The sequence below is a fragment of the Peromyscus maniculatus genome, chromosome X, assembly GCF_049852395.1.
Source record: "Peromyscus maniculatus bairdii isolate BWxNUB_F1_BW_parent chromosome X, HU_Pman_BW_mat_3.1, whole genome shotgun sequence".
In the NCBI taxonomy this organism is placed as follows: domain Eukaryota; kingdom Metazoa; phylum Chordata; class Mammalia; order Rodentia; family Cricetidae; genus Peromyscus; species Peromyscus maniculatus.
The window spans coordinates 127014836-127031836 of record NC_134875.1 but is presented as its reverse complement, the minus strand read 5'-3'; the positions used below and the strand labels follow the sequence as shown (position 1 = coordinate 127031836).

General features: G+C 39.2%; 1 protein-coding gene across 1 annotated transcript in view; it reads right to left on the bottom strand.

The window, feature by feature from the left end:
- The window catches only part of Efhc2 (EF-hand domain containing 2), a 177183-nt gene that overhangs the window by 98677 nt on the left and 61505 nt on the right, over positions 1-17001 (bottom strand). The window contains exon 3 of the mRNA XM_006976872.3: positions 5775-5925. Within this exon, the coding sequence (XP_006976934.1) occupies positions 5775-5925 (151 nt within the window). The remainder of the gene's footprint in view (positions 1-5774; positions 5926-17001) is intronic.

Genomic DNA, 17001 nt, shown 5'->3' with positions numbered 1-17001 from the left:
GGCCTGATGTAAAATTGTTTTAGCTACATTCCAGCACAAAGGTAACAAATTCTATAAATATAATATTATATAACCTAAAAGAGGGATATGTCTTGACAAGAAATTCAAGCAAGTCTTAAACTGTGACAATCACTTATTTGACTCATAATATACACAAATTTCTTTGTCAACAAGAACTAATATATTACAATACACTATTTTGAATAGAAGCTGCAAGTAAACTGAATGCATATTTTTGAACCACCCTAATAGATGCCTCTTTTTGTTTCTAGGCTATCCCAACCTCCCTACACTCTATAAAAGAAAAATAAAACATAGTAGAGACAACTAAAATGGTATGTATTTGGGAATTACAATTTATCCAGCTGCACTGATTACTTAACTGTAAGGTCCACATGGAATAAGTGCATCTGGCCTCTCAGTAAATTGGAAAAATATCAAAACCATGTAGAGCAAACAGGAACACAATCAGTACATAACACCTAACCTTGACCCCAAGCCTCTTCTTCCTTAGGACCCGCAGGTGCATGAGAGGCAGGAGCAGGCAACTCAAGACACAATGACTACCTGCTCTAAGCCATTAGCTCATAAGCCATTAGCTCATCAAGTCTACTTTCTTTTCCTAGATTACTTAAGAAAGCCTAAAGAAGGCATTTAAATGAGTTTTCAAATTATTCACTGCCTAAGTAGACCTTGCTCAATGACAATCATATTAAATATTTCAAGAGAAATGGGTCTCTCTGTAAACAGAACCTGATGGCAGAGTGGTTATTTGTGCTTGTTTTTGATAGGATTTGTTACAGCCCACCAGGTTTCTCCACTCTGTTGACAAACTCAATATCATTATACAGTGTGATTACTGTGTACACTGTCCACAACCTCTGAGCTGCATCTTCACCAACAAAATGTCACAATAAGCCAACCAGAAGTACTGATTTTTTTCAGGGACATTTAAAATAGTCTTTTGCTCAGGGTTCTTTCCCCTAAGTCTTTATGAATAAGATTCCTTCCTCCTCACATAAAAATAATTTTCAAGTAAATCATTATGACTTGCCATGAAAATCAGCTTTTGTGAGCTCTGAAATTAAGAAAAATATAGTTTTCTAAAATCCTTGTAGAGGTTGCATTTGACAGTTCTTAGTTTCATGAAATAAAAAAGTACTAGACAAGGGCCACTAAACTTCAAGAATGTAAGTTTTTATCTAAAACCTTAATAAAGAACAGGGTGGGGAGAAGGCTCAATAGGTAAAAATCTTGTCATGCAAGCTTGAGGACCCAAGTTCCAATCCTTAACAACCATATTCAAAACAAAACAAAAGAAAACTGGGCATGGTAGCACATGTCTAGATCCCAGAGCTATAGCGGTGATGACAGAAAGATCCCTGAGGCTTGCTGGCCAGCTAGCCTAGATGAATCAGTGAGCTCCAGGTTCAATTAGAGAGCCTGTGTCAAAAAGTAAGGTGGCCAGGCATGGTGCCATACATCTTTAATTCCAAGACTCAGGAGGCAGAGGCAAGGGGGATCTCCATGAGTTCAAGACCACCCTGGTCTACATATCAAATTCCGGGCCATATCCACAGATACATAGTTAGACTATGTTTCAAAAACGATAATAAAAAATAAGGAAAAAAATTGAAAGAAGAACTTGAAGTTCATCTGTGGCCTCCCTCCACAAACAAATATGCCTGCACACATGCACAAGTAATAATAAAATCAAACAATCCAAGCAAATAATCCAAGTTTGGGGTATATTGTAATGTCAAGTCCCCTATTTGTGCAAGTGTGTCACAGTAGGAAAGGTAATCCAAAAGTAAACAAAGCTTGGTTAGGGAACACCAGAGCAAAATATGTAAGGAAAGGCCTGGAAGAAAGAATATTTTAGAGCCAAAGACAGCTCAGCAGTTAAAAGCACATCATGCTATTGCAGAGGACACAAATTCATTTCCCAGCTCCCACATGGCAGCTCACAACTATCTTTAACTCCAATATTTAATTCCAGGGGATTTCAATGCTTTCTTTGGGCTACACAGGCTCTAGACATACATGTAGTACACATATATACATGCAGGCAAACACTAATGCAAATAAAAATAAATCTTTAGAAAGTATTTTTTGCTAAAGCAATAACTGTCCATGTACCTAATACTAACACACAGTCACAAAAATAAAATGTTGTAATATTCTCTTTATGTTCAATATTTCAAACATTTCTAATATATATTTGCTGATTATTTTGTTGTTATTATTGGGTTTTTGTTTGGTTGTTTGAGACAAGGTCTCTCTACAGAGTCTTGGTTGTATTGAAGCTAACTACATAGACCAGGCTAGCCTTGAACTCTGGCCTGCTTCTGTCTTGTGTGTGCACCACTACACCCGGCCTTGCCAATTTTTAAATACTTTTTTACATTTGAAAAAATGATCCCCAGTAGTCTAAAACTGCTTGTCCCTTCACAAAATAAAATGTCCCATGTTTACCCTTGAAGCCTGTGAAAACCTTCTTTAAATTTTATTTATTTATTTTTGATCTTTCGAGACAGGGTTTCTCTGTATAACAGCTCTGGCTGTCCTGGATCTCACTCTGTAGGCCAGGTTGGCCTTGAACTCACAGAGATCCTTCTGCCTCTGCCTCCCAAGTGCTGGGATTAAAGGCATGTGCCACCACTGCTTGACCCTTTTTTATTTTTAATGTATCTTTGTATTTATTAAAATATTTACCGTACAATCATTAATATTGATCAGAGAATAGAGAGTGTAGGAGCTGAGATGCAGAGTAATGTGGCTGCTCACTCTCGGAAAAAAAAGGAAACGGGCTGATTCTGGTTATAATCTGGGTGCTTGATTCCCAATCCTGGTTTCTAGTCTTGGTTTTATTTTTCCCTACAAGGTTCTAACTGCCTGGTGAGTATCATCATGTAGATGTCACAACAGTCCTTTGAAGGTGTAATGCCTCTCAACACACCACAGCAACAAACTTCATGTTCTATCCTCCATTCTTGGCTTTACAAAGATAGGTATTCACCAAATACCTCTCGGCAGTCAGTGTTGACTGGCTCCAAATTCATCATTCCATATACCAGACACAATAAAGCTACACTATCAGGCAAAAAAAAAAAAATCCTTGATTTTTTTCAGAAGCCTGAATACACCCCAATTTCCTCTTTAAATCACTATAGAGGAATTAATTAGGCCTAAATAAGTAGTTAGTAAGCAAAAATCTTACTCAACATGGGAAGAAGTCATAAGATATAACAAGTAGGAAATGTATGTATTAAATATAGAAAGGAAGGATGGAAAGACTAAAACAATGAACTTCCAGTAAATATTAAATATATATGAGGCACCTGGGCTCTAAATATTCATGTACACTAAATATACAAGTCACTAAATATTCATGAGTACTCAATATTCATGAGACCTTAATTCGGCCACTCATTCATTGGTGACATCCATTTTGGCCCCAAGTGCACTCTGCCCAAGAAACACAAAACCTATTACTAATCAGTAGGACTACTGGAGAGCTCATGCTGTGGTCAAGCATACACATCCTCATATTGATCCATCTGAGTAAGTGTGAACCTTTGGCCCAAAGCTCCTCCTGTCTGTAGTTCTCCTTGTTTAACCCTCAATATTGGTCTGTAAACCACACTACTTGCTAGCAAGGCTCACAGAGTGGAGGTGTGGGGGTTACTGTGTGCCCCAGTGCTCAGACAGAGTACACTTTTCTTCAATTTACACTTGGTCCAAAGTGTCTTTCCCCTGCTACTCACTGCATTTTCCCCCAATATCAGTCTGTTTGGTTAGTTGGTTTGATTTTGCAGTGTGGGAGATGGAAACCAGGGCCTTGCATGTGCTGGGCAAGGGCTTTATAACTAAGCTACATTCCCAGCCCTCGCAATGCATTTTAAATTATTTTAATGCATTATGTGACTCACTCATTTAAATTTGGCCCATGATCCTTTTCTTTGTTGGTCTGTGGGAGAGTCTGTCTACATACTTCTTGGAGGCCAGCACTACTTCAAGGTACTATCTAAGCTGCCACATAAAGAACAGCTAATGAGTGAAATGGAAATTATAGACAGGGAGTCCATGGTAAGCCATTGTCCCATTCCCATAATCAAACAATGAGAACACCATTAAGTTTGAGTAACAGCAAAGAGAAAAGACATGGATGTGTATTTTGCTGAAAATCAAGAACAGGATAGTAGGTTAAGTATGAGGAAATGGGGAAAGGAAAAATGATAGAGATTGTAGTCAGAGAGGGAAGTTTCAAAGTCTGAAATATTGCAGGTGGCAATACTCCAAAAACATCTCTCCTCTCTCTCTCTCTCTCTCTCTCTCTCTCTCTCTCTCTCTCTCTCTCTCTCTCTCTCTCTCTCTCTCTCTCTCATAGTCAAAAATCATGGCTCTTTGGAGAATAAGAGACACTAGGAAGTCACCAAGACCAAATACTCAACTACCCTTCTATATTCCTACTGTGCTCTTAGTGAAAAGCAACATCTAAATAATGCATTCACTTAGATATCAAAGACATTTATCAAGAACACTTGAGTCTTCCTATTACAAACATCCCTTTATACTGCTCTGTCTTACACTTGAAAAATTGTCGGTCCTGTCCCTGTCCTGGTTGCTACCCCTTGAGAGCATCTTCACTCCAGAGAAAGAACCATAGCACTAAAAGAAATGTCACCTCCTTTGATCTCCAATATCAGCTTCTTTGTGGCCACAGGGTTAACTCTCATCTACAACAGAAGTGGGATACAGATAAAGACTACAGGCATGCATAGAGTGAAGGAACAGGGCTCTGTTGAGATACTATAGTAGTTAATCTTGCCCATTTGATTGGACTCAGAAACACCAGGAAACTGGAAAAACATATCATGGTTACATCTGTGAGGGCATTTCCAGAATTATTAGATTAGGACAGTTTTGACCTAATAAATAGGATAACTGAGACCATAATGAAGGAATTAACCCATTAATGGATTCAAAACTTGAGTAGATCATTTTGGAGGACGTAGAACTGTAGCAAGTGGGGTCTAATTGAAGGAAGTAGGTCATTGGGCATATCATTGGCAGTCTTAGCTTGTCCTGGCCTCTGCTAGTTTTCTACTCTGCTGGCTGATCATCATAATGTCAGCTGCTCCACTATGCTCCCTGCTCCCTGTGCCTCAATGCTGAGCTAAAACAGTGAGCAATTCTGGTACATCCTCCCTTAAGTTGTTTCTATCAGAAATTGTTCACAGTAATGCTAAAACTAACTACCACAGTTAAACAAATATCAAGGTCATGATAATTACCATGAATAGTGTTAGTAAGCTACAGATAAGGAGAGCCAGGATGACACAAATGGCAGGCAGCAAATTCAAGAAAGAAGAAACAATAGCACCCTGAAATTTACAGGGAAGAAACTCTTTCTTTTCTCCCAAGAAAGGAGAAGCAATAGCATCCTGGATGATGTAATGAAGTGATGAAGTAATGCCAAAGAAACCAAAAGGTTTGATGACATGTTCACAGACACACAGGAGTTTGCTATATTAGCATACTACAGGCAGAGGAGAAAAATGGCCTATGTTGAGTTATAAGTAAGTTATAGGTAAAGAAATATGATACATTATTATCAGGAACTACAGACTAGCATCACTTTTATATTCATTGCTGTGTATAACTGAGATGCCCAAGTATTAGCATTGGGTCCTTTCAAAAAGCTAAAGACAAACAATATATAAGGCATGAATTAGAAGCAAAAGAATCATAATGCTGTTTTAAATAGATACCTTGAGGCAGTCCGCTATTTATCATTTCTGGTTCATTTACTTGAATGGTGTCATCTTCAGGGTAGAAATAGATTTTATAGTATCTTATTCTATACTTTTCTTGCCTTTTATCAGGCACTTCATCTTCCACATAGGCATCAAAAGATAATACCTGTTGAAATCATAATTAGAAACTGTGAAAAAGAATCAGCAAACTTAAAATCAATAAATCTATGCCCTGTATAATATTTGTTAAAGAAAAAAGGGTGGTGTTTCCTAAGACACTCTATGCATCAGCTAAGAGAACAGATACACAATCTAGGTAATAGTATGTAAAGTTAATTTGACTTTCAGCACCCTCTGGTTACAACAGAGAAACTATATTAAAGTAATAAGCCCATCTTTCTGTTCTACAGTAAGTAAATATTTGCCTATCTTTAGAATCTCAAAATAGCATTCAAAATGTGTGTCAGAGGCATGAAATTCTTTTTCTTTCATGACAACAAAATCTATTTATTTTTCCCACTAAAAATAGCACAAAGCTACCTTGGTTCTGGAATAAAATTATCCTCTTAGTCTTACTGATTGCTTGCCTTGATATAGCTCAAAAAAGGCAGACCTGGGGCGGGTGGTAGTGATGCACACTTTTAATCCCAGCATTCAGGAGGCAAAGCCAGGTGGATCTCTGTGAATTCAAGGCCAGTGTGGTCTGCAGAGTGAGATCCAGGTCAGGCACCAAAACTACACAGAGAAACCTTGTCTTGAAAAACCAAAAAGAAAAAAGAAAAAAAAAGGGCAGATATGGAAGCTTTCTAAACGCATGCATACTCCACCTACTATTTCTCCAGGAAGCAAAATAATCTAGCTCCGACACGGCAATGTGCATGGAGAATGGAGTGGATTCTAAAGTAGTTAGGGTAAAGATAGTAAAAAAAAAAATTGAACAAAAATGAGGACATGACCACTCCAAGGTCTAATTGAGGAGACAGTTTTTATTGTAGATATGAGAGAGAGTACAGCCAGAAGCATCTGGAAGAATCCAGAGCAGGGAGAGAAAGTAGTCCACTAGACATGGCCAGCAGACAAAACAGGGAGAGAGATGGGGGAGAGTGAGAGAACGAGAAGAGAGAGAGGAGAGAAGGCCAAGGGAAACAAGAGGACAAAGAGATCTTGTGGCTGGAATGGTAGAGTTATATAGGAATCAGAAAATGGGGGGAGGGAAGGGAAGCTCAGGCCATGGAGAGGTTAAGGGGAAGGAGAAGCCGGTGAGAAGTGCTGAAAGGAGCCAGGACTTTAACAAGTATGTGCACAGTAGAGAAAGCCTGAGGCCTGCATGCACTTTGTATGCTATTGGGCGCCACAGTTAGCCATTTGCCCTGAGTTTCTTTGGGACCTGACAAAAATATTCCAGAAAAATTCTTTAACCACTTTTGAAAACCACCTCCCAACAAGAAAAAAAAAATCCTTTTTCACCACACATTGAAGTACATGCCTCTTCTGGAAAACCACTTTAATCGTTACTATTTTGTGCCATGTGGCATGAATTGCATGTGTCTTTAACCTTTGAAATCACTCTCGACAGGATGACCTGCTCATATAGAAGGACACAAAAATTGAGGACAATATTTCTATGATTTCAAGCGTAAGGTGGGCCAGATTCATTGAAAGCTCCATTTAAATATTCCCTTTGTCTCTTGCATTTAATTGGTTTTTGTTGTTTATGCGGTATATGTGCACATGTGTGTACAACTGCACATGACTGTGTATTCTCGAGGATAGAGAACTACATCAGATGTCCTGCTTTATCATTCTCTGCCATATTATTTAAGACAGGGTCTGACACTGGAACCTGGAACTAGGCTGGCAGCCAAGAAGCCTCAGTAATTCTCCTGTCTCCGCCCCCATGAAGGACTGAGGTAACAGGCACAAGTGTGGCCACACCCAGCTTTTAATGTGGGTGCTGGAGATTCAAAATCTGAGTGTGGCCACACTTGTGTCTGTAACCCCAGTGATACTTTTGAAGTGTGTGCTTCTCATAGAAATGAGCTCATTATTCCCGGAATGATTTAACATTGTGTTTTCTTTTACTGTTACAGTAAGAGTATATATATATATATATATATATATATATATATATATATATATATATATATATATATATATATATAATGTACCTGAGGATATATATGTGTACCACTTGCATGCATGAGCCCACCAAGGTCAGAAAAAGGCATTGGATCTCCTGGAATTGGAGTTACAGGTGGTTGTGAACCACCATGTCAGTATTGCGACTAAACAAAGATCTTTTGAAAGAATAGTAAGTACTTTTAACCACAGAGCCATCTCTCCAACCTACAGATGTATATTTTAATGAGGGTAACTGAAACTCCTAATGGATAAATTGATGTGCATTTTGTCGATGTTGAATAACCATGGCATTATATCATGCACACAATTAACATTTCAATTTCACTTATGAAAACCAAACAAAGGGCTCGTTTTAATGGTAAATTGTTGTGCAGGCATGATGTGAGTGAAGAGACACCCAAAAGATTAAAAGTGATATCAAAGCCAATGAGGTTCAGCAGATAAAAGTACCTGTGTACAAGCCTGATGATCTGAATTCAATTCCTGAAACCCATGGAAAAAATTTTAAAAAGCCAGATGCAGTAGTTCAGGTTTGCAACAGTTGTACCCATAGCAAAATAGGAAGCAAAGACAGTAGTGACAGAAACAAGAGTCCTTTCCTCAAAATTAAAGTGGAAACAGAACACACCCTCAAAAGTTGTCCTCTTAGCTCTAAATATGTGTCATGACACATGTGTACCCATACTCATACTCCATCTACACTAAAGATGTAAATATAAAAATAAGTGATTTCAAAGACAAATGAACTCCAGCTACCAGAGAATCTGTTAAAAATGAAAATTTGTAGAAACATAACTATGAATCTAGTCTGGTGAGTAATGCCTATAATCCTGGCACTTGGGAGGCTAAAGCAAAAGGATTGCCACCATTTCATAGCAATAGTGAGTTCCATGTCAACCTAAGCTACAAAGTGGGAGTCTCAGAAAAAAAATAATGGAGATGATGATACAAAGTTTTATCATAATTTGCAAGTTTAACAGAGACTAGATTAAACTCAGAGGATATAATTGCTTGAAATTTTCTTGTGTGTGTGTGTGTGTGTGTGTGTGTGTGTGTGTGTGTGTGTGTGTGTGTGTGTGTGCGCATGCATATATACTATGGTTCAAAATACAACTTGCAAGAACCAGTTCTCTTCTTACACCATGTGGGTCCTGGGGATCAAACTCAGGTCTGTAGGCTTGACAGCAAACACCTCTACCCACTGAGCAATTTGCCATTTGGCAGAGTGTGTGAACTTCAGTTCAACACATGCTTCCAAAGGCCCTACAGTATTTATTATATGAGGTTACCTGCCTGATCACCATGGAGAGTTTTGATCATAGAGATTACAGAATATGAAATCAGCTCTAAAAGATAGGTATATGAGGAAAAAAATGTTTTTGAAGGGAAAAAATTTGATGTTTATATTTCTGAATTCAAGACCATGTTATAATTAAAGTTGAGAAACTCAAAGCAGTCAAAAGTACATTTTGATGGGTAACTTGTTATAACATAACACAAATTTAGCTTCGAGTGGAAAAGTTAAAGTTATTTTCATGCCAAATTAGTTATTTGCTTTTAACTGCATAGTCCAAGCTGGATTTTAACATTCGTTTAGATTCTTGTTTTACACTTAAATTATTATCAGATTATTGTCTAGTGTAGCACTGACACACAATAGAACTCTGTCCATCATCCATAAAAGAGTAGGAGATATAATCATATGGCTAAAGCAATAGCCTAATCTCTTAGAACAAATCATGTAATTTTTAAACATGAAGAGATGTTTAAAATAAATCATAAGTCATAGGGACTATTACTCAGGAATCAAACATCTAAATGTAACACAGTTATAGTGTCTGCCACCTGTGTTTCCAGTGCTGAGGAGGAGAGGACCTGGGTTACAGGAAAATTGGGAATCTGAACAACACAGTGAGACCCTGTCTCAAAGAAAAAAAAATCATGTCAAAATCTTACACATCAATTTCTAGAAAAGCTGTTAGGAAAGATGAAATACCAATAATGTCCAATAAGGATCAACATTGAAAAAAAAAAGAGATCAGCGTCACAGGTCAGTTGAAATTTAAAATGTTTAGGAAGCTGGGCATACTGGCATGCACTTGTAGACCCAGTCACTCAAGAACCTGTGGTAGGAATATCCCTTGAGCACAGGAGTTCCAAGCCAACCTAGATAACATGGTAAGATCCTGCTTCCAAAGAAAGACAGGGAGATAAGGTAAGGAAGAAAATGGGGGGGGGGTGGCGGTGGGACAGAAAAGAGCAAGAGGGGTATCATGGTTTGAAAGAAAATGGTCCCCAAAGGGAGTGGCAATATTAGGAGGTGTGGCTTTGTTGGAGTAGGTGTGGACTTATTAGAGGAAATGTGTCACTCTGGGGTGGGCTTTGAGGTCTCCTTTGCTCAAGCTTTTCTCAGTGTGACACTCAGTTCACTTTCTGTAGTCTATGGATCATAGATGTAGACTTCTCAGCTCCTTCTCCAGCATCATGTCTGCCTGCATGTACCATGTCCCACCATGATGATAATGGATTGAATCTCTGAAACTGTAAGCCAGACTCAATGAAATGTCTTCCTTTATAAGAGTTGTCATGGTGTCTCTTCATAGCAATAGGAACCCTAACAAAGACAAGGGGTTACTGAGACTATAACACAACTGACATACACAAAGGCCTGAGTTTGATCCTATCCCTGCCAAAATGTATTTATTAATTAAAATAATTAGGCTCTATTTTATAAAAAAGACTCTGACCTAAATTATGAAATACTAAAGAAGGTATGAAATAATAATGTATCATAAAGAAAATTAGACTGAAAAAAAACCCAATACCACAGATAGATGAAACTGAAAGAAAAATAAAACCATAACAAATAATCCAAAAATGTCTTAAACAATTAAACTAGTTAAGAGTTTAGAGTTTCTCATCAAGAGAGAATATAAATAAAATCAGAAATGAGACTGATCACAAGATCTAAAACTTGTAAGATAAATCATCTTATAATTATACACAAAAAAGTTTAAATTTGGTTTAAATTAAAACTAATTTGTGTAATTATGTTACCAAAAACAACAAATAAGCTAATATAGCTCAGATGAGTGGTGATATTTTATTTGTGCACCCCAATAAAGCTTATCTGAGGATCAGAGGAAAAAGCCAGCCACTAGATTAAACATAGAGGTCAGGCAGTGGTGGCATTCAATCCTAGCATTCATGAGGCAAAGATTCATCTGGATCTCAGTGAGTTCAAGGCCACACTGGGAACAGAGCCAGGCATAGTGGCACAGGCTTTTAATTCCCAGCACTAGTTAGCCATAGGGGTCTGGATGTCTATATAGACAGACAGAAAGCGATAGAGCTGGGCAGAAAGAGGAAGTGATGTAGCTGGGTGGAGAGAGGAAGTGAGATGGGAGGGAGAGAAAGGGCATATAGGTGTAAGTATACAGGAAGTAGCTCTCTCTTGGGCAGAGGATTTCCCAGCAGTAAGAACATGGCTGGCTTCTTTCTGCTTCTCTGATCTCTCAGTTTTCACCCCAATATCTGGCTCCAGGTTTTTTTTATTAATAAAACTGTTTAGCAATTTGTCTTACACAAATGTGAAAAAAATTCCTCCAAGTTTCCCCCCAAAATGTTCCAACCAAGGGGATTTACTAATAAATTCTTTCAAACTGTGAAAGAAAGGAAAAGGACTATATAATGTAATTAATTCCCTAAAGATACCAAAAAGATGAACAGCTTAAAAAGTGAATTCCAATGTTTGATAAACACACCATTTAAAAAACACAGTAAACTACAAAGCAATAATTCTTGAGCTGGCTGCACATTTGAATCATTTCTGAGCCTTTACACTCCTAATGCTTAGGCCACCTCACACCCCCATCACCTCTACTTCCACCCCAACATACACACTCACACCATCCCCTTAACAAAAAAGTTATCTCAGAAATCACTGGATTTTAAGGGTCCCCAGTGCAAGCCACTATCAAGAAATACTGCTACAGAGAGATTTCATTACTTATGAATTACACAAGAGCCTAACTAAATGCAAGCAATTTATAGCACTCCATTAACAGTTATGAGCCACCTATACAAAAAGCAGCATTTTCCTCAAAGGCATAAAAATGGTTTCAAATTAGGAAACATGTGCAAATATATGATTTAAAATGTCAAGGTAATTCTTTAACAAGATTATAAAGTATCTGCTTTAAAACAAGCTTAACAGCCAACTTTATATTTGTCTACCACTGTCAAGAACAGGACAATACATCCAAAAGCATCATTATTTAGTACTGTCTTTGGAAATTCTGGACAATATAAAAAGAAATGAAATAAAAAATATTAGGAAGAAATAAAACACATCACTATGGGCAGAGAAGCAAAAGTTAAATAGGTAAAAATTAAAATTTCATTATAACCACAACCAACTTAAAAATATTCTAGTTAGAAAATACAACAGGAGGAAGTATGTTCACAATAGAATGGAAAAAATTATACACAGGACCAGCGAGATGGCTCATCAGATAGAGACTCACCATCAATCCTGATGGCCTAAATTCAATTCCTAGAACCTGTTGTATTTTAAAAACAGCAAGAAGGAGTCACACCATACAACAGGGCCCATGTGGGAGGTTTATTGAGGGGAGGGGACAGAAGGGGCAGAGAAGGGGGCAGAGACTGGTCCCTGGGGATGAGAGTGAAAGAAGAGAAAGACAGGGGAGGTGGGCAAGGCCGGCCTTTTATAAGGAAACATAACGAATGCGCACAGGGGGTGTTCTTAGAGGCTTCAGCTGAGGTATATCCTGTCAGGACCCTAAGGACAGTACAAATGCCTAAATGCTAACATTCCTCCCCTTTGTTTATTATAAAAAAGTGAGGAATTAGAAAGGGGTAGCAGGTGAGGCAGGAATAAGGGTGCCATGTTCTCAAGACTGCTTCCTGCTGGCCTGGGGGATGTCGATCATCTCTGGGGTACCTGAGAGAGCTGGGATGCTGGCCATGTCCTGAGGGAGCTGGCTGTTTCACTTCACTGTCCAGGCTCTGTGATACTGTTCAGTGCCTCTTGGACCTGGCAAGATACTGTTTGAGGTAGATCCAAGTCAACTCCCTGGAGCTCACAAGAAATCATGATGAGGTCACAGCAAAGATGGAGGAGAGCCGCGTGGTTGCTGTTAATAGTTACATGCACATCCACACAGAATTAAACAGGAGTTGAGTAAATAGAAAGGGAGAACCAGTGTGTGCTGAGCAAGATGAAGCTGGCTTCTCCATCTCTGATTCACACGTTGCAGCAAACAGAACATTTAGGGCGGGAGAGCAGACAGACACTAGCAGGTCTTGGAGCAAAGAAAAAGAAAGTAGAGAATTCTTTTTCGGTTTCCCAACTGCCTGGCCCAAAGAATGGGAGCAGGGAGGTGTATGACACAGTTCCCAAGGATGAGGTAGAGAGAAGGTCCAAAAGCCTGAATGTTCTGGCATCCCAGGAATCCAGGGAGGATCAGATTAAGTGGGCACAAGCTGGTATGTTGTCACACAAGAACAGGGGCCGAGGGCTGAGAGCCCAAAAGAGACACAGTCGCCTGGCACCAAGACTTTGAGAAAAGCCAGAAGGCGAGGAGAGGACTGTGCTTGAGAAATGAAGCCTCACATCTATGGGAATGGTCAGAAGTGAGTGGCCCCACCAGAGACCCAATTGTTGGTATTGAATGGGAGGCAAAGCTGTTGGTGAATGAGAAAGCACATTTGTTGCAGGTAGAAGAGAATAGATCTGCTTATGGGTGGAGCAATTGGTTAGGGTCCTAGCATGAAGTGGGTACCTTTGGTGGACCCTGACAAGGTATGCCACTAAGCAAACACGCCACATGCAACAGAGTTAGTGCAAGAGGTTTATTGGGAGGAGGAGTGGAAGAGTGGAAGAGTGAAAGGCTGCATCAGAGTGGGGACTTGAGAGAGGCAGGCGGACAAGAGGGAGAGAAGCGAGAGAGAAAAGAAAAGGCAAGAGAGGGAATTAGAGGCAAGGAAAGGAGGAAGAAGCAGCAGTCGAGGCAAAGAGAATGAGCTCTGCCTGGCGGGCACTTTTAAAGGATGCACATGCCATGGAAGAGGACATGAAGACAGTTGATGATGTAACTGCTTTGACAGAGGCTGGCCAGGGAAAATGCAGCTTAACAGGGAGGCACAGCAGCAGGCTTCATAGCTAGCAGGGGCTGAGTAGAGCAGGAAGAAAGAACAGAGAGAAGGGCTTGGGAAAAGCTTGAAAACAGGGTACCTCCTTCCATCTACTGAATCTCTGGCAGAAGTTTCAAAGATCCCATGGTATACCAGTAAGCAGCCATTTGAATTGATATCTAAGGAGTATTGGGACAAAGGTGGATAAGTTTAGCCCTTAAGTCAGGTGGTAGGTATGGTGGTAGGCGCATTTTCCATGAGTGAGGTAGAGAAGATCCAATGACTGGAATCTCCAGCATCCCAGATATTCAGCAAGGACTGATAAGGAGGCACAGGCTCCTCAGTGGATCATCATCCAAAAAATCAGGAGCTGATGGGCTAAGAGCCAAGTGAGACACAGACACCTTGTACCAGGACTTGGAGAAAAGCCAGAAGGCAAGGACTAGCTCAAGAAACGAAGCCTCACTCATGGGAAATGGCCAGAAGTGAAGAAGGGGGAAGCCTACCGATTGTCAGTGTTGGATGGCGAGTCCCAGTGATCCGTTAGGTGGGAAAGTAGGGCTGTCGTGTGGGCAGACCAGGTTCCAGAGTCCCGTCATGTCTCAGACTGCTGGGAGAGCCTATCCAAGTCACAGCACCAAATGTTTTATTTTAAAAGTGGCAAGGGCCCACACCATAGAATGGGGCCCACATGGAAGGTTTATTGAGGGGAGGGGAGTAGGAGGGGCAGAGAAGGGGGCAGAGACTGGTCCCTGGGGATAGGGTGAAGGAAGAGAAATAAAGAAAAGAGACGGGAGGTGGGCAAGCCTTTTATAAGATAATATAGTCAATAAACACAGGGGGTGCTGTTAGTGGCTGTAGCTAAGGACATATCCTGTCAGGACCCTAAGGGTAGGCCAGTACAGATGCCTAAATGCTAATAGAACACACATGGTGGAAAGAGAATACCCATTTCTGCAAATTGTCCTCTGATATCCACATGCACACAGTAGCACACCTGCTTGCATACACAATTACACATACACTAAATAAATTAATAAATATAATACAAATTTAAAATTATATAACCAAAGTAGTTTTAAATAAAACTTGAATCCATACAGAACTTAAAACATTTACCAGATGATACAATAGAATTTGACTACAAATGAATTTATGGATATGCAGACTAAAATATTTCAGTTGGATATTTCATTGGTATTATGAATTAAATCATAATAATTCTAAGTAAACCTAATAATATAAGCTAGGTGACCTATTAAAGATAAAAGTAAAAATTAAAGAGTAAAGAAGATCTAGCTCATCCAGATTTTATACCTGAATACCTTAATTACTAAAAGAGTACAAAACCAGATTGATGAGACCCATACTAGAGGGTAGGAAAGAATAGATTCTATTGCATACAGGAATTTAATACATAATAAAAGAATCACAAATCAACAAAATGACAAACTTAAGAAAGCTGGTTGTATATCCCCATCCAAATAAATTATAAGCCCCAAATACAAATGAGATGAAGTATCAGTGTTAGCCTAACAAACCAACCCCTTTCAGCACCACCCACACATAAAAATAGGGAGGCGGGGTGAAAGCACATGGGATGAAGGGCAGAAGGGTTGGGAGGCCACCACAGGACAGGAAGGTGGGATACCATAAGGAGTTAAAAAGAAAAAGAAAAATATGAAAGGAAGCAAAATGGGGGTTTATTTTATAATATCTTTTCTACATTTTTTTTTTTTTTTTTGGTTTTTCGAGACAGGGTTTCTCTGTGTAGCTTTGTGCCTTTCCTGGAGCTCACTTGGTAGCCCAGGCTGGCCTCGAACTCACAGAGATCCGCCTGGCTCTGCCTCCCGAGTGCTGGGATTAAAGGCGTGCGCCACCAACGCCCGGCTCTTTTCTACATTTTTTTAAAAAGAAATTAGAAAAACAATTTGAAAAGGTTGACAAATAAAATATTCATTTTAAGAAATTATCTGATAAGCTGGGCAGCTGTGGCTGATGCCTTTAATCCCAGCACTCAAGAGGCAGAGGCAGGCGGATCTCTGTGAGTTTGAGGCCAGCCTGGTCTACAGAGCTAGTTCCAGGACAGCCAGGGCTACACAGAGAAACCCTGTCTGGAAAAAAAAAAAAGAAAAAGAAAAATTATCATGTAAATCCAATTAAAACTGCAGTGAAGACATAGGTTTGTTCCTGTGCATTTCTTCTGTTAAATGAGCTGTTAATCATGGAGGGTTTGAAGTTATCCTAAAACAGATTATTGCTCTGTTCCTGGCTAGCCATGAACTCCTGGGTACCTGGTACTACAGTGCTACAGAAGCACCACCAAGCCCCACTTCATATGGAATTTTTAATTACTGCAGTTGTTCTAAGACAATATGGAGCAATTTGGAAAATCCTATTGTACCTCTCAAGAAGCCTGGGTCCATAATCCAAAGGAAAAAAAAATCAAACTGGAAAAACTTCAATGTAAGCCTTTAATCAAACCAGGACTTGGAGGCAGAGGCAGGGGATCTCTGTGAGTTCAAGTCCAGCCTGGTCTACAGAGTGAGTTCCAGGACAGCCAAGGCTACACAGAGAAACCCTGTCTTGAAAAAAAAAAAAAAGAAAAAGAAAAAGAAAAACTTAAAAGTTGCAAAGATGTTCTTACTGCATTTTTTTAATTATAAAGGGAAAAGAGAATGAAGGGACCTAAAGAATTTGAAGAGGGAGAATTTGCTTAATTAACTCTTGGTGTACAGTCCCTGGAATATTACAAACTCACTGGTACGTTTTTGAGAACCACATAGCAATAAGAAAACTACGTCAGACATGTAGGAATGTTATGTTAAACATTAGTAAAAAATGGCAATAGCTCATAATTGTTTTAAGAATTATGTAGGTTTAAATTATGCTTTTTAAAAACTACAACTATGAAAAAACTACAACTATGTTATTTGAAAAG